The sequence below is a fragment of the Rhagoletis zephyria genome, unplaced genomic scaffold, assembly GCF_001687245.7.
Source record: "Rhagoletis zephyria isolate East Lansing unplaced genomic scaffold, Rhagoletis_zephyria_1.1 Rzeph_scaffold_00925, whole genome shotgun sequence".
In the NCBI taxonomy this organism is placed as follows: domain Eukaryota; kingdom Metazoa; phylum Arthropoda; class Insecta; order Diptera; family Tephritidae; genus Rhagoletis; species Rhagoletis zephyria.
Genome location: NW_016158009.1, coordinates 12,171 through 30,648, shown reverse-complemented (window position 1 = coordinate 30,648; position 18,478 = coordinate 12,171). Strand labels below are relative to the sequence as shown.

The 18,478-nt window shown below is 33.2% G+C and overlaps 1 protein-coding gene across 2 annotated transcripts in view; it reads right to left on the bottom strand.

The window, feature by feature from the left end:
• vari (MAGUK p55 subfamily member vari) overlaps window positions 1-18,230 on the bottom strand; it is a 151,547-nt gene extending 133,317 nt beyond the window's left edge. The window contains exon 1 of one of the 2 annotated variants that reach the window (XM_017614918.1): window positions 17,729-18,230. In XM_017614918.1, coding sequence (XP_017470407.1) covers window positions 17,729-18,058 — 330 coding nt within the window. In that variant the 5' untranslated portion in view covers window positions 18,059-18,230. The remainder of the gene's footprint in view (window positions 1-17,728) is intronic. The other variant, XM_017614919.1, reaches the window with a different exon arrangement.
• Window positions 18,231-18,478: the final 248 nt, after the last annotated feature.

Sequence of the window (18,478 nt, the reverse complement as noted above, 5' to 3'; positions counted from 1 at the left end):
ATTGTTTATAATTACTTTTGCTAAAATTTCAAAATCAAAAGTTATCAAAACAAATTCTGTGGGACTGAGAAATATTATTTTCTACTTTTTAGTCCATTTATATAAGCGTTGTGCAATAGATATTAAAATAATTCAACTTGCAGTGAAAGAGAACAGAAGACTATGCAAGCACAATGTTGTTTGCTGACATTTAGTATAAACATACATATGTACATATATTAGCAGTTTATTTCATTTAACGAAATGGCGTGTGGTCCATTTCCGCTGTGACGTATATAAATAGTCATATATGTAATACTCCTATATTGGCAGTAAGAGCTAGTACCGTCCGAAAACACTACAGTACAGATATATCAATAAACACGTACGAAAGAAAAGGAACACACACATTTATAAATAAACATGAACACAACACATATGCGAAACCGGCACTCAAGTACACAATACATTGACAAAAACAGTACTAGACTGTCTCGCTTTGATTTCGGAATGCTTACACATTGAGATGTTAGCTTACTACATATATGTAATACTCCTATATTGGCAGTAAGAGCTAGTACCGTCCGAAAACACTACAGTACAGATATATCAATAAACACGTACGAAAGAAAAGGAACACACACATTTATAAATAAACATGTAAACAACACATATGCAAAACCGGCACTCAAGTACACAATACATTGACAAAAACAGTACTAGACTGTCTCGCTTTGATTTCGGAATGCTTACACATTGAGATGTTAGCTTACTATCAATATAGAAGTATTACATATATGTAAATAGTGCATATATTTAGGCGCAATATTTAACTTCTTTGGGCGGGGTTTTCTAATTGCAACCGAGCTACAAAAGAACACNGAACGGCGTAAAAAAAATATATATCTATATAGTTCATGATTTAATGATCGGATTTAAACCAAATTAGTATAGGACCACCTCTGAGACACTACCTTTCCGTTGCAGAAAGAATTATCGAAATCGGTTGACGTGGTCCAAAGTTATGCGGTAACATATATAAAAAACAAAAATATTCCGATGAACTGATAACCTCCTCCTTTTTTGGAAGTCGGTTAAAAAGATCAATCGTTTTATGGGNCAAATCCCGTTAAATCAATCCCATTTTCTAGCCAGCTACCAACAGGGTTGCTTAAGTAGCTAAAAGGAAATTTTACGCGAGTTGAGCGTTCTTTTGCCGCTCGCTTACAAAGAAATGCAGCTAGTATAAATGGTGGTCTGGACATACAACATTCAAAGCGGTCTGGACATACAACATTGCAAGTTGATAGAAGCGTTGTAATAATAATAAATATATCTCAGTCCCATAGAATTTGTTTTGATATCTTTTGATTTTGAAATTTTAGCAAAAGTCATTATAAACAATTTATGACATTGAAAACGAATAACGTGGAGCGCATGCAATACAAAGCATTAGATTTAATTGACAATATTCAAACTACATGCATAATATAGACCTAAAATTTCTACAGCGAAAGTACAAATTTGAGATCGATTTTAAGCGGTCGTTATTAACATACCCACATACATACATATATTACTCTTCAATTTCCAATCAGGCCTATTACATGCGCCCAACGCTTACGGTTGCCAGACGTACTGATTTTATCAGTACAGTACTGATTTTATTCATTTCTTAAATCAGTACGCTAATGTCCTGATCTTTCAAAATTTGTACTGATTTTTACTGAATTTTCTATTCAAACAAAATATTTTAGTATTTTCTTAAGGTTTTTACATAACGTTGGACTTCCTTGAACTGTACTGTAAAAAATAAGAAGAAAATAATTTAATAATAGTTGACATGTTTTAGATAATGTTTGATATGCCCAAGAAATTAATACAACAACAAGTAATTTTTAGCAAAAAAACGGCGTAAAAAAAATATATATCTATATAGTTCATGATTCAATGATCGGATTTAAACCAAACTAGTATAGGACCACCTCTGAGACACTACCTTTCCGTTGCAGAAAGAATTATCGAAATNCTCCGAAAAGTGGCTAAACTGAGTAAAGTTGAGTTGGAGAAACCAGCCCTTGGTCTTTCTTAGTTTTTGCGTAGTTGAAAAATTATTTAAGCCATGAGGAAATATAGATGAACTCCTTAAAAAGTGGTACTTTTTCACAGTATGAGAGGATCTTAAGAATAAAGTTTGTTTCCTGGCGCAAAGAGAGAAACCGGCTTCTAATTACAATTTTTGAAAGTGAACTTCAAATTAAAAGTAATTTTAAAATGAAATGTATGGATTTCTTTGACTATTTGAACAATGAAAATGGGAATGATCTCATTATTGCTATTCAAAAAGTCACAAATATAAAATAATTTATATGCTCCTGTGTATAATGATGTGTACACTCATGTTAAAATGAATAACACTTTTATTTTTTATTTATATTTATTTTATACTTTTTAGTCTTGTCTGTATAAAATTTTTCAATAGATACTAAAATAATTCAACCTGCAGTGAAAAGAGAACAGAAGACTATACAAGCAAAATGTCGTTTGCTCAAATTTAGTATATGCCTACATATGTACATACATACATATAGCAGCAATTAATTTCATTTAAAGAAATGGCGTGTCGTCCATTTCCGCTGTAGCGTATGTAGTGCATATTTTTAACTTCTTCTGGCGAGGCGACATCTATCTCTAGAGTTTTTCTAATTGTATGTCTTTGATATCATACCTACGACGAGGTTGATATCTAGACTAGGTTTGCCATAAATACCTTTGCTATATTTATAGTATGGTGGTCTGGACATACAACATTGCAAGTTGATAAAACCGTTGTAAAAATACCAAATTACTTACTAAAATGTCGCGTCCCAGTTTTTATTCGGTTCACATTATGTGTATCTCGGTAACAGTGTGACCGCGAGCTTGTGAAAAATTGTAGCAGAGAAGAGACTTAAAATGTATCAATATGTATCACTTTTTTATTTCAGGTATCAAAGTATCAATATGGAATAAAGCCAAAAATTTTTATGAAACTCCATTTTCCAAAACAGTTTAACATTTATTGATTGCAAAAAGGTGCAGGTATCAGTTGTACTTGGTACTAGTAAATATAATAATAACAAGTAATTTTTAAGCAAAAAACAAAACCGACTTCAATTCTCCATATAACAATTTTAGATTATCGTTAATTTCTTCATGATCCAATGAGCGGATTTAAACTAAATTAGTATGGGACCACCAGTGAGGTACCACCTTTTCTTTAATTATAGAAATCGGTTAACGTGGTCCAAAATTATGCGGTAACATAAATTAAAAAAAAATAACCCAACGAATTAATAACCTTCTTCTGTTTGTGTGGAGTCGGTTAATAACGAAAATGTCTTTCATGTATGAGTTCAATTCAGTCCTAGAATAATAAAAACGGAAATTTCTTACATGTTGAGTTCAACTGGGTATAGGTATAATAAAAACAACAAAAATGTCTTATATATAATCCTATTTTTAACCGACTTCAAAAAAGGAGAAGGTTATCCATTCGTCGGAATATTATTATTTTTTATCTATGTCACCGCATAACCTTGGACCACGTCAACCGATTTCGATAATTATTTTTCCATCGGAAATGTAGTGTCTCACAAGTAGTCCCATACTAATTTGGTTTAGAACCGATCATTGGATCATGAAAAAATTAACGGTACTCCTAATTTTTTATATGAGAATTGAAGTCGGTTGTGTTTTGCTTAAAAATTACTTATAGGACTTAGAATTCAAATTTTTTAATCATTTTTAAGGCACTTCGAAAACATTATGCGTCCATCATTGGAAGCGATTTGTTCTATCTATTTTTTTTATAAAAAATCAGATCTGAGAAAATGCAGTCTGCACCGGCAGAGCTGTGCGACGAACATAACAGGTTAAAGATAAAAAAGTTAGTTCGAAATATAAAAAGTTATTTAAAGCATTTTTAGCTCGCTTACATGATTTTTAACACCAACGTAGTAGTGTTGAAACTCGGCAAATTCATCCACCCTTTGTAAACATGTCTGGCAAGATTTTAAACTTCTACGGGAATTTTTTTACATGCTTGGAAAAGTATCAAAATTTAAAAAGAAGTACCCCTCCAAAATTCGTCAAAAATGTATCACTTTTGATCCACTTGGAGCAAAACGGTCACACTGCTCGGTAACCGATTTATTAATTTGTACCAAATCCAGAATTATTGACCTTAGCACACAAAATCTTTATGTTGAAAATTTTCGAAATCGGACTAAAATTACGCCCACTTTCCACTTCAAAAAAAAAAACTCATAAAAAACGTTAAAAACGTATGGTGCACTGCTTTAAAACGTTGCATTACGTTGGAAAATCAAAGATTTTAATAGTGCTGATTGTTCGTCGTATGTCTTTTTGTAAAACTCCGTAAACAAATTTTTAATTTCGTCTGGTTTGAAACTTTTGCAATACCAATTACAAGCACAATCGCAGTTCTATGAATATAATAATAGTATGTATAAGATGAATTAATATTTGTGCACTTGCAACGTTTTTCTAAATTACCATTTCAAGAGCATTTTTCTTCGAATTTTCCTTTTGTAGAAATGTAGGCCTCTCCGCTATTTCTAAGCTTTTTATTTTTAATACTTTTCCAATTTTCGTATTTTACTTTCCTCTTTTTACCTATATTGAGCTTACGCAACATATTTAATTCTTCCGCACTTGCTATCATTTACAACGTTTTTCCGGTGACTTAAAAGTGTACTTTAAAGTGTATTTGAAGCGCGACAAATGCCCAAAACGGTGCTTTTTTTTTTAGAGAAAGACGAGAAATTGCCGTTAGAATAAAATTCCTTAAAAAAACGTACAACGTTGCAACGTTATTTGAGGCGACTATTCAATTCATACTATATTATGGTTAACTATTGAAAATTTGTTTTCAGTATGTTCAATTTCAATTAAAATAAAGCTTATTTAAAAAAACGATGTAAACCCACGCTTAAAACTTTGTAGAAATCTAAAAAAAAGTCAGCTAATTTTCATACAAATTTCAAACTTATTTACTCAGAAGTGTTACAATATTTTTGAGTATGAAGCTTTATAGCCCATTCAATTTTAGTATGATAATGTGCAAGTTTCAAGAGTCTTAAAATTACGTTTGATTATTTTTGTCGTATTTGCTCCCATATAACGAATAAACAAAATTTTTTTTATATGGCAGAAAGCCGCAACAACGGAAATGTTTAGCCACTTGAAACTTGCACATTATTGCAATAAAATTGAAAGGGATTTAAAACTATATACCTACTCAACAAATTCTGAGAAAATAAGTTTGAAATTTGGATGAAAATTTGTTGATTTTTTTTTTAGTTTTCTACAAAGTTTTAAGTTTTATATAGATTTTTTCAGAGAATGAACTTTATTTTAATGAAAATTCGTAAAAAAAAATTAATAAAAATACACTGAGGGGAAAAAATATTAAAGTCAAATAGAAACGTAAACATTCCATTCAATTACGTGCATATTAAAATTACCGTGTTCGTTCTGAAAAAGCGTCCGTGAAGTGAATAATCAAGACAAAACTAAAAAAAAATATTTAGTCTGCATGTTGCCTGCAGTGGAATTCGAACCTTGACCATCTCTGGATATCAAGAAATTGTGGCAAGCATCTTTGAGCACTCAGCTACACCCAGGCTACACATTTGCTTTCAAATGTTGAATATCCGTCAAAACCACAGCACGCGATTTGTATGTACTATGTATGTGTGTGTTGTCGCCTCTCTGCATGTTTGGGATGCGTATGTACTAAAGGTCTGCATCGGATTCTGTTTGCTTCATTGTGAAGTTTTCTTGAAGTATGTAAATTACTTATACTCTAACAAAGAGGGTATGAAAGGAAGAGCGCTGTATACATAAAAAAAAGTACTCAAACAAATTATGTTTCGAAAAAAAGAGGAACATAAATCAACAGTACCATGCTGTTAAACTTCCACAAAAATGATGTTCCTTCACAAGTATTTTTTGAGTATTTTTTGGAAGTTTTCGTTTAATGCTGACTCTTATGTTAAATAACAAACATGGAGAAACAATGTAGGGCGCTCCGAATATTTAGCCAACAGCATATTTTTATAAAGAAAGTGGACTAATTTATACAAAGAACCAATTTTTAATTTTACAATACGATATTTCCATTTCCCACCCTGCAAAAAATTGTGCGACTAATCTCTAAAGAGAGTATTCCGAGATTACTCTCAATCGGGTACAATTGGGCATTAATTAGTCGCAACTAGTCTCACACGGGTACTAATGGAGGTCAATTGGTCTCGACTCATCCCTTATGGGTATTATTGGAGATCAATTAGTCCCCAACTCATCTCTAACGGGTACTATTAACTATTTAATGATATGTACGCACTTAGTCAATGAAATTTCATGTGCGGCGTTGGCACACAGAGAGAGTATTCGCCTAACAAAACTGAGCAGCCCGGTTCGAATCTCAGCTGGCGAAAATTTTTATTTTTATTTTTTTAAAGTGACTAGTCGCTTTTTATACCCTTTCGGGTATAAATGTGAACAATTAGTCTCTTCATAGGACATGCCCGAACAAAACCGATCAGTTCATTCCATATAAAGAGATCAAAAGTGGTATTAGTCGCATGCTCCTTTGCGATTGCTCCCGGAGTCATCCCGGATTAGTTCCATTTTTTGCAGGGCAATACCAGGCGCTCACACATATGAAGTAGCAACCCCGCAAACATATTCTGAGCTTTCAGAATATATGAGTCCGAAACGAGTCCTAGGTAGGTAAGAAATATGAGTTTCAAAAACAAAAATTCGTTTACTTTTATATGAGTCTTTTAGGATTAATATATGATCCAAGTTATGAGCAAGTACCTTGTGCCAATATAAAAACAATAAAGACTTGAAATTTATATCTAAACTTGTTTTTACGAAAATTTAAAATAATTATAAAACAAAAAATTAACACAATTTAGCTGCAGCTGCTGCTATTGAATGTATGTTGGAATGTGTATATGCACGTAAGTATGTATATACATATGTTATTTGAAAGGAATATTTACTGAATGCCTTTGCAAATATAGTGCGTTCAATACGACTCAAAGAACAACCTAAAATAAGAGTCCGAATGTAACAATTTATGAGGCCGATAAGAGCCTCAAAAAGAGTGTGAAATGATTCATATATGAGTCCAAAATGAGCCATGTATGAGGCCAATAAGAGTCAAGGCTCATTTGATGTATGAATTTAAGCTCATATAAGTCGACTTTCGGAGGGAGGGAAACACCCACATATCAGACTCTTAAATGAGCTAATTATGAGCGTAATGGCTCCGAAATAGGACTCCTTAAAGACGCATTTATGACTCCAAATGTTTGCTGGGAAGCTTTTCATACGCATACATTTTTTGTAGCACTTTTTAATTCGTTTGTATAAGCCTTTGAATTGAATTTGAAATTTTGGGAAATTTAAAAATTTATACAAAACAATTTTCTGCTTAGAAATAGAAAACTTGTTACTTCACATGTATGAGCGCTTGGTATTGGGAAATGAAAATATCGATTTGACAATAAAAATTGGTCATACATAGTATAAACACACATTTTTGGTTATTTAAAAAATTTACGTAATATGTGTGTACATAAATCATCGATTAAACGATAAAAGCTGCTAGCATATATATGTATTAGGCTGGGTCGATTTTGTATGGAGGAAAATAAAAGGCATTTCACCGTATTGTAATAGTAATATTATGATGACTTAAGTCTAAGCCAATTGTTATTGGCCACGAAAGATTGATATAAAACTTATCTTTAGCCCGCGCAATTGAATCAAAGTTTATGAATTTTGAAAATGAAACTTTGGCTTGTAATATCTATGGAATGCGTTAATTTTTATAAACAGGACAATATATCAAATTAAGGGTCATTAAATTTAGTATCTGACGTTCATTTATCATTTTTCAATAAGTCTACAAGTTTTTAAGATATTAAGATAAAACTTACAAAAACTATAATTTTCCCTTATGAATTTCCAATTCTTCATTACTTCAGCAACCAAGTGCAAAATACAAAAAAGTGAGACGAGATTTATTTTAAATGTTTATTAAAAGGACCATGGACTTGGTCACGCCGATTTGGTCAGTTTTCAAGGTCGTGGTGAATGAAGTCAAAGATTAGGAACCCTTTGATCAGTTAATAGTAGTTTCAAGCATACAAGTATTTACATACATTAACATAATACAATTAGGGTGATAAACGCCCATTTTAAGTCCATTTATGCAGTCTTGATAATTGCGGTTTCTAAATTTGCCATTATGTGAAAGTAAGGGACGTACAATAAGTGTTTAGATATACATAAATAAGTTAATTAATTCCATTATGTGAAAAAGTGACTGTAGGTAAATGCAATAGTCTTTAACATATCCTGGGAAATCCTTTTGAGGACTCTCCAATTGGACGATATTGCTTTGCATTCAGCGTGAACGAAAAAAGTCACTCCCTGGCACACTTTTCTGTAATTCTTTCTTTCTTTCTTTTAAAGGTTATTAATAAACAATTGAAGAGAAATTTTTTCTAGAAAAAAACTGGAGATCCTCTTAATTTTTTCGATATAACTTTGGTAAATGTTACTCGATAGGTACGTAATAATTACCAAATTGAAGGCGACACTTACGGTTACTGATTTATGATAATAATATGATGAAAATCGTTGATTATAAAAAAATTATTTTAAAATAAAAAAAATGTTGAACAGCTTTTTTTTTGTAATTTTCCTATATTTGCAATTTTTATATTGCATGCATAAACATAAGTAAACTTATTAGTGTTTCTAGAAGTTGTGCCTGTTCGGTGTTTCCATACTCATTTGCATAAACAAATTTTTTCCGCGACGATGGAAAATAATGGTTTTTCTATTAGAGCTACCGAAATTGTGCTTAAACTTTCAAAAATTCGCAAATTATAGCTAATATTGAAAAAACATTAGAATATTTGGGACCAGCGACCTAAATGCACGCCAGCAATATTAATGCTGTTCTTTACATCTTTTGACTATAGGCCAGTGCAATTATCAAGAGAACAATTAACATTTTATTGAAAACAGATAACTTTGAGTTTAACGATTAGCTAAAGGGCTGCGAGAAATGATATTTGACTTTATCTTTTGCATTAACGGATTCATTATCTAATAATATGCACCAAACCTTTTTGCTGAACACAAAATTTTTAAAATTTTTTTGGCGTTCGATGCGCGGGCTCTTACAATTAAAATAAAATACTAGTATTTTTCAGGCTTGTTGTTGACTTCATGATACAATATATTTTCACGATGAACAAAGGGATTTCAGAAAAATTAGACTTTCGACCCGCCCTAATGTACATATTTGTTTGTTTTCATTAAAGATTCGAGCTTTTTAATCTGATTTTTTAGAACTTTTTTGAGTATGCAGTTTTGTAGCCCATTATGTATTTTGACTGAATGAATTTTAATAAAAAAAATGCAAAACAAATTTTTCTTAAAGTACGTAACCTTCATCGAATAACGGAATAAAAAAGTGATGATCTGATAGTATCGCGATAGTGAACACCATTTATCGATAGTGGTCACAAATTGAAACTATCGATAGTCCCATCGATAGTTTTGCAGCTCTATAGCAAACTGTCATATAAAAAGGTTGCTTTTCGCATGATTATTATTTTTTCCTAGCAAATTTCTAACGAAAACTTATCTGCTCAAGAACAACCCATCCCTTTGAAAATTTGCGACCAACTGACAATGCAAAAGTGAATTACAAAATTGTTCATTTGCGCGCATGCAAGTCGGTGTTCGGACTTCACTGCAATTGCAGTATATCTACTGCTCTTATTAGGGAGATTGAATGTTCTACTGCGGTTATTTAAAATCTACTACGATTTTAAAGGTTATTTTGGTATTTCTCTATATATTCAAGACAAAAAAGCATTTTTACAAGCACTTTAATTACTACAATGTTTGAGAAAATATAATAATATAAATATATATTTGTCGGCGGAAAATATATTTTGAATCAGTAAAAGCTGTTTCTGCAACATAACATTTAGTTATTTATGTATATAGTAGGGATGTTGCGGATGTGGAATTTTAGACATCCGCGGATGCGAATGCGAATGCGCATGTCAAGTATTTTAAAAAAACAATTAGAATCTAGCATAATAGCGAGACCTTGTTTAAACAGCGCTTACAAGCCAAACCAGATACATATGACATGTTGTTTAAGACTTTGGAGAACTTGTAACTTTATCAGCACTTTTCGATTTTAGTTTTTGTAATTCATTTTTAATAGTTTCTTCTGTGACTGCTAAATAGGTGAATGTGGAAAATAGATTATTATTTTTGAACAAAATTCTGTTTTCAAAGTCGTGGCTGCTAGCCGAATCGGATCAGAATATTGTTATGTTTTTTAAAGCACCCCGTTTTTTTATAAGCATTTGAATAACAGATAGTTACGTAATTCTTATCTAATTAAAGGTCAGACCTATAGCTTTTTAATTATTTGATCATCGATTCTCTTTATAGCTAGACGTTGATCATTTCTACTGGAAATCCCTATTGAAGGAGCTTACTCATTGACTTTAAATAGCAAAGAAGGGACAGTTTTAAAACAGAAGTTTTTAGCCAAGGATCCACTGCATATCCCTATGAAAAAAAAATATACAACAAGTAAACAAAACTGTTTCTAAAATTTTTGCTAAAAATAAATTCCCCAAAGAGCCCCATTTGAAATTATTGAAACGAATATATTTAACATCAAAAGCAAATAACGAAAATTTGGTTAAGAATTACAGTGCACATTTTTTTCTTTCATGTCTAGTAGTTTTTTAAAAAACTCATAATAAAAAGAAAGCAAGGCAGGTATTTAAAGCACAGAAACAAAAAATTATTAAAAGGACTATGTTCTCTTTGACGTACGTCAAAAGTCAGTAGATGTGGGAACTTTTATGGCTGCCCATTGATAGCTCCGTTATATAGCTTAAGAATAATATTTTAAAGACATTTTTATCAAAGTTGATAAATATGACATTTGACCAGTTTTGTTACACAAATACTCCTACGACCACAGGCAAAAATATTGGCTACAATATGTAATTTGTTTGCCATATACAGGGTGTCCCAGAAGTAACCTGCCAAACTTGAGGAGAAGGCAGGTGGGGTGGTGAGCTCCCAGCTTATCAGCAAAAAATTTTCAAGTAAAAGTGTCACCGTTTTTGAANGTGACTGCTAAATAGGTGAATGTGGAAAATAGATTATTATTTTTGAACAAAATTCTGTTTTCAAAGTCGTGGCTGCTAGCCGAATCGGATCAGAATATTGTTATGTTTTTTAAAGCACCCCGTTTTTTTATAAGCATTTGAATAACAGATAGTTACGTAATTCTTATCTAATTAAAGGTCAGACCTATAGCTTTTTAATTATTTGATCATCGATTCTCTTTATAGCTAGACGTTGATCATTTCTACTGGAAATCCCTATTGAAGGAGCTTACTCATTGACTTTAAATAGCAAAGAAGGGACAGTTTTAAAACAGAAGTTTTTAGCCAAGGATCCACTGCATATCCCTATGAAAAAAAAATATACAACAAGTAAACAAAACTGTTTCTAAAATTTTTGCTAAAAATAAATTCCCCAAAGAGCCCCATTTGAAATTATTGAAACGAATATATTTAACATCAAAAGCAAATAACGAAAATTTGGTTAAGAATTACAGTGCACATTTTTTTCTTTCATGTCTAGTAGTTTTTTAAAAAACTCATAATAAAAAGAAAGCAAGGCAGGTATTTAAAGCACAGAAACAAAAAATTATTAAAAGGACTATGTTCTCTTTGACGTACGTCAAAAGTCAGTAGATGTGGGAACTTTTATGGCTGCCCATTGATAGCTCCGTTATATAGCTTAAGAATAATATTTTAAAGACATTTTTATCAAAGTTGATAAATATGACATTTGACCAGTTTTGTTACACAAATACTCCTACGACCACAGGCAAAAATATTGGCTACAATATGTAATTTGTTTGCCATATACAGGGTGTCCCAGAAGTAACCTGCCAAACTTGAGGAGAAGGCAGGTGGGGTGGTGAGCTCCCAGCTTATCAGCAAAAAATTTTCAAGTAAAAGTGTCACCGTTTTTGAAATATTTAAATTTTTTTGATTTAAAGAAATGTCGTACCTTTTCATGTATTTTCTTTAACTGCATCTACAAAAAAGGCTATACTTAGTAAATTTTTTATTCAAAATACTTCCAGATAGTTGCTTCTCCATATTAAAATGCAATGTAGTTAAAACATATTAAGGAACCATCATAAAATTATGACTATTTTGGGATTTTAAACTTTTTGATATTTTCTTCCCCAACTTTGACTATCTGTGGTGAAAAAAATGTACTGAGCTATAACTTTACATTACATAAAAAAATTTCTCGTTTAATAAAGATTTTAGAAAGGTGCCACTCTTACTGTAAGGAAAGAAAAGAAAAAAAAGTTATAGCCGCTTTTGTGGGCAAAGGACTGAGACACGCTAGAATGTATTTAGTAGATTTAAATTTAAGTTGCTCTTGTTACCGACCAATGACATGCTAAATAGTACAAAGGTAGATTATTACATGCTCCTGACATTATATTATGTTACTTACCGGGATTCGGACTAGAGTCAGTAACAAGGGCTATATCTATCAATATTTTTTGTGAAGGATGGGATCACATGAAATAGAATATACATGAGTTGTTTGAAGAAAAATTTATTCATTTATTGATAAAATATGCTCAAATTGGCGACCTTCTACTCTAATACAAGCTCGGCATCTTTTAAGAAAAGACGCTTTTAGAGATCTTAAACTCAATTGTGCTATCTCAGCAGCAGCTCCATTTATTTGTTCCCCCAAATGCTATTCGTTTTGAAAAAAATCTAATGGATTCAGGTCTGGCGATCGAGCAGGCCACGTGATTGGCCCGTATCGTCCAATCCATCGGCGAGGATAAGTATCGTCTAAATGAGCTCTTACTTCAAAAATTAAATCTATTAAATACATTCTAGCGTGTCTCAGTCCTTTACCCACAAAAGCGGCTATAACTTTTTTTTTTCTATTCGAAACATTGAATGAGCAATTTTTTATGTAATGTAAAGTTATAGCTCAGTACATTTTTTTTCACCAGAGATAGTCAAAGTTGGGGAAGAAAATACCAAAAAGTTAAAAATCGCAATATAGTCCTAATTTTATAATGGTTCCTTAATATATTTTAACTACGTTGCATTTGAGTATGGAGAAGCAACTATGTGAAAGTATTTTACATAAAAAATTTACTAAGTATAGCCTTTTTTGTAGATGCAGTTAAAAGGCACGATTTTTCTTAAATTAAAAAAAATTTTACTATTTCAAAAACGGTGACACTTTTACCTGAAAATTTTTTGTTAATCAGAGAGCTCACCACCACACCTGCCTTCTCCTCAAATTTGGCAGGTTACTTCTGAGACACCCTGTATACGTTTTATCGGTCCACTTGCAAAATATTTGCATTCGCAAAAGTTCCGCATTGATTATTGCGAATGCGAAAGCGAATGTTAAAATTAATGCGGAAGCTCCGCGGTTGCGAATGCGAATGCGAATATTCGCAACAACCCTGGTACATATATACGCTTGTATGTAAAATAAAATCTAAAATCTACTACGATAAAATTCGTTTTGCTTCGGTTGATTTTTAAATTCACTGCGGTTTACGAATTCCTTCGTCCGAATCTTGGTCGGTACACATTTACATCTGCGTGTGTGGCCGGAAGGAGAGAGCAAGTATGCAGATTTTTTCATGTTAGCTGAGCTGACGATCCATAAAAACATTCGAGAAATGTAAATTACCTACTATTCGAGTACTTTTCCCGCAATATTCAGTGCCTATGTAGTGCAGTTTATTCTCGATACGAAAATGTTTATTTACACATACGTACATACATATGAATGTATATAAAAGTATTATTTCAAATAAAAGATATATTATGACTGAATTAAAGTGTATAAAAATTTAAAATCGTAATTAGTGGGTCACTTTTTATTTTGGTTTTGGGAAATACAACAATACTTATATTTTAGGCAGATCACAAACGTCGTATAGATGCATATTTAATTTTAGCGAAAAAAAATAGTAATGTTTTGATTTTTTCCAAGTTTTAGTGCTTTTAGGAAAGCTGATAGCCGTGGGGTCCCACATTCGGAATACTCACACATACTTGTTCTCTCATTCTGATCACGCATACAGATGCAATTCGCTCAAATTTTCTGTTCCCCCCGGGCATAATTCCCTAACCTCATTTAGCATCCGGTTAGCACATTTGCCCGCGGTTTGCACATTTGGGCATTTCGCCCGATGGTATTGCAGTTCCACCATTAGCATGATGCAATAAAACAAGGTGTTGGACGTTGTGATAGCTTGATTTATTGTTGCCTTTGCTCAGTGGAATAAGAAGAAAAAACGGGAAGAAATTAATCCGCGTTTGGGGGGGGAATATAAAATTTCACATTTTCTTCTAAACAAAATTTTCTTTTTATAGTATATTCGTCATTAAATTAAATAAAATAAGATAAAATACTTTTTTGAGAAAGCAAAATGTGTATACTGAGAAACAATAAAAAAACATTCAACTATATTTTTAAAGAAGTAACACTGTTTCAGCCAAGTCAGTCAATATGGCGGAATTAGAGCGAGAAGCTGCCAAAATCGAACACCTTGTATTATTGCATCATGCACCATTAGCAGCATTAACAGTGCCACCATAAGCAGCAGTAGCATTAACAGATTCGACGAATGTGAGCCCGAAGGTGGTAACATAGAGGGCATCGCACCATCGGATGTTTCTTCAAGACCATAAGCAATCCGCTACGCTGGGGATAGAGCGGAGATATAATGACCCTATGACGATTTACGCATTGGACAGGAACAGTTACAGTTAGCAGTCACACGATTATTATTACATTTATTGTACATAGCACCGCAAGAATTAACAGCACTGTTAACATTAGCGTTGACATTAGCCGAAACCTCATTTCCTCCATTACACTTACCATTGTTGTAGTCTATCTCAATTTTCTAAAAAGCAATAAACTCCTTTTAAGATCAGCAATTTGCAAAGATAGATCTTTAAATTTTTGATCAAAGGCATTAGTCTCAATCCCACCAGTACAGTCATAGGCTTTGCAAAGTTTTTCGGTTAACCTGATGCAACCCTCACACATATAGCCAATATGGCGGTTGGAATTGAACAAATTCACATCATATTCCGAGATTGGGCCAACACAGCAGCCGCGATGAAAAGTTTTCTTACCGATCCCAAAACATGGTACAATATAAATATAACTTCTCGAAAACCTCTTTCCACATTTTCCGCATGAATCAACCATGGTGCGAAATTAAAGAAAACAAAAAGCAGGAGCGTAATTTTCTTTCCTATTTTTCGATCCGTGAACGGATGTCACGATTCGAGCCCTGATTGGTAAAGCGAAAGTTAGTTTAGCTATAGTCTACCCTACCCTTCCTCAACCTCAAGACATTAAATAAATGTATTAGTAAATTTAAGCGTTATCAGTGGTCGTCATCAAAGAGTGGGCCCCCACGAGGCAAAATTAAGGGGTTTCTACGTGGCAGGTCCCAAACCCAGCCCACAACTAGTTTGACCAGATGATCTTAAAAAAATTGGCTTTACTTTCGCTTTAAACATCGCATTCGACTTTAAGATGCTTTTTTCTGATTTCTTATAGCGACAAGCCTTCCGTACTCCACGCAGTAAAAATTTAACTTTGCTCCTAACACACGGCGACACGAATGCTCCAGTTTTTTAAAAAACAGAAAACTTAGCTGCTTACGAATAGCAGAGCTATTCCAGGGTCTACTTATACAGCTTCCAAACGTAGGGTTTTACCTAAAAAGCCCTGTCTAAAAATGTTGATTAATAAGAGCTCCTTATTTTGCCAACTGGCGTTATGACAGAAGTCACATACGGGGGTGGTCCCAAAAGTACCCGGCCTAACATAGAGATGGCGGTAGTTGTTTGAAAAATATCACTGTGTTAAAAAGTACACAATCTATAAAGCATATCGTCGTTTAAAGTACAAAACCGCGTATCGTAATTCTGCAAAACCGCGTAATTGACATTGGCTGCCAAAAATTGGATTTGCTCACACAAGCTCTTGGCTCAATCCTTATCCATTCGTACTGAAATATACTAGCCAGAAATGCGATTGCTTTATAAAAAAAGACGACCATTTTGAAATATGGGTGTTTTTATGCCCTAGAAAATAATTTCTACAACTTCACATACGCGGGTTTGCATTTTGCTGATACGCGGTTTTGCATTTTGTTGGTACGGGGTTTTGCACTTTAAACGACGATATGATTCAAGTTTGAAGACGCCACGTTGTTTAGTATATGCTTGGCAGCCGTCAATAGTGAACGTTTTCAGTGAATTTGTGAAAATGGAGAAAATTGGTCATCGTTATGTGATACAATACTTTTATTTAAAAGGCCTTAGCCCATCCTATATAAAAGCTGAAATAGATTCTACTTTGGACGAGTCTGCTCCTTCGTTTACAACGGTAAAATATTGTGTATCAGAGTTTAAGCGAGGCCGTACGAGCTGCCAAGACGACCAAATGAGTTGACGACTCGAGAAATGGTGAAGAAAATCCACAAAGCGGTAATGGATGATCGTCGACTGAAAATGCGCGAGCTAGCAGATATAGTAGGCATTTCAAAAAATACGGTACCTCGCATATTATCTGAAGATTTGGAAATGAGAGAGCTGTGTCCAAGATGGGTGCCGCCTTTTACTCACACTCGACCAAAAACAGTGCCGTGAAGAGGTTTCAATTGAGCGTTTAGCGAATTAATGAACTAATGTTTGAATTGCTACCTCCTGCACCCTTTTCGCCAGATTTAGCCCTCTCAGACTGTTTTCTGTTCCCCAACTGGGGAAAGTGTATAGAGCTGAAAGGAGATTATGTTGAAAAATAAATATATTTTTTCCCAAAATTTTTGCGTTTTCTTTGTTATGTCGAGTACTTCTGGGACCACCACCGTAGTTGCATATCGTCGTTTAAAGTGCAAAACCGCGTATCAACAAAATGCAAAACCGCGTATCAGCAAAATGCAAAACCGCGTATGTGAAGTTGCAGAAATTATTTTCTAGAGCGTAAAAACACTAATTTTTCAAAATGGTTCTCCTTTTTATAAAGCAATTGAATTTCTGGCTAGTATATTTCAGGACGAATGGATAAGGATTGAGCCAAGAGCTTGTGTGAGCAAATCCAATTTTTGGCAGCCAATGTCAGTTACGCGGTTTTGCAGAATGACGAAACGCGGTTTTGTACTTTAAACGACGATATGATTTGCTGTAAGAATTTACCATTCCAATTAAATTAATCTTTCATTTTGGCTGCTCGAATTTACAAAGATTTATCAAACATTCCCGGGTAGAATAAAAGCGATAAGGATAAGTGAATAGTCACCGCAAATTTTCTAGCGTTTCTATAAATTTTATTTTTTGTTTTCTCAGGGTACTAAAAAGATGAATATTACTTATAAAATAGGTAGCCTTAAGAAAGCCACGCAGTTAGACCAAATATTCTGAAGCTAGAGAAAAAATGTAATTGCTAAATCTAGCCTCAAAAAGGCGCACAACAGAACCTGAGGGTTTGATTTATTAATATTCATACTTACCATCAATTTTTTTCCTGGCCTTTCAGTAGTATCATAGTTCGAAATAGAGCATTCTCCAACAATCTCATCTGCATGTGGTGCAACTTTTAGAGTAAGATTTTCTTTAGCCCGAGATACTTCAATTTGCAAAGCTTCTGGAGTATTAACTCGATTTCCATTAATCTCTAGTATCACGTCGCCCGGGTGCAAGAGGCCTTGTTTCTCAATAATTCCGCCCGAAAGAATACGCGCAACTACCAATAGCTTTTGCGGATTAACTTCAACGGTAAATCCTAAAGGTTTGTTTTCAACACGTCGAAGCCCAACTATTCGCATTGCTTCCACTGGCATTTTACCAGAAAGTATTTCAGAAGAGAAAAGGTAATAGTTTTTAGGATACGAAAGAAGATCAAATTTTTCTACAGATTTCTCAAAATGGTTATGGTGACAATCATATATTAGTCCTATTTCATCGTGAGCACCTAGTAACGCCTAGAATTAAACGAAAATTAATTATATGAGCATTATTTTTATTATAGGTTTTATTTAAAAACTATCCTGATAGTTACTGAACAAAAAAAAATGTTCGGCATGAACATATATAAGTCCAACTTTTCAAAACCGATTTAAAGTATAAGTCGATTTTATTTGCTATTTTATTACCTTAATGCGAAATAAATATGTATATCGCATACATGGGGCGATTCACCTCAAATGTCACAAGCGCGCTGAGCGGTGCAAAAAAACTACTTTTACACTACTTTAAGAAAA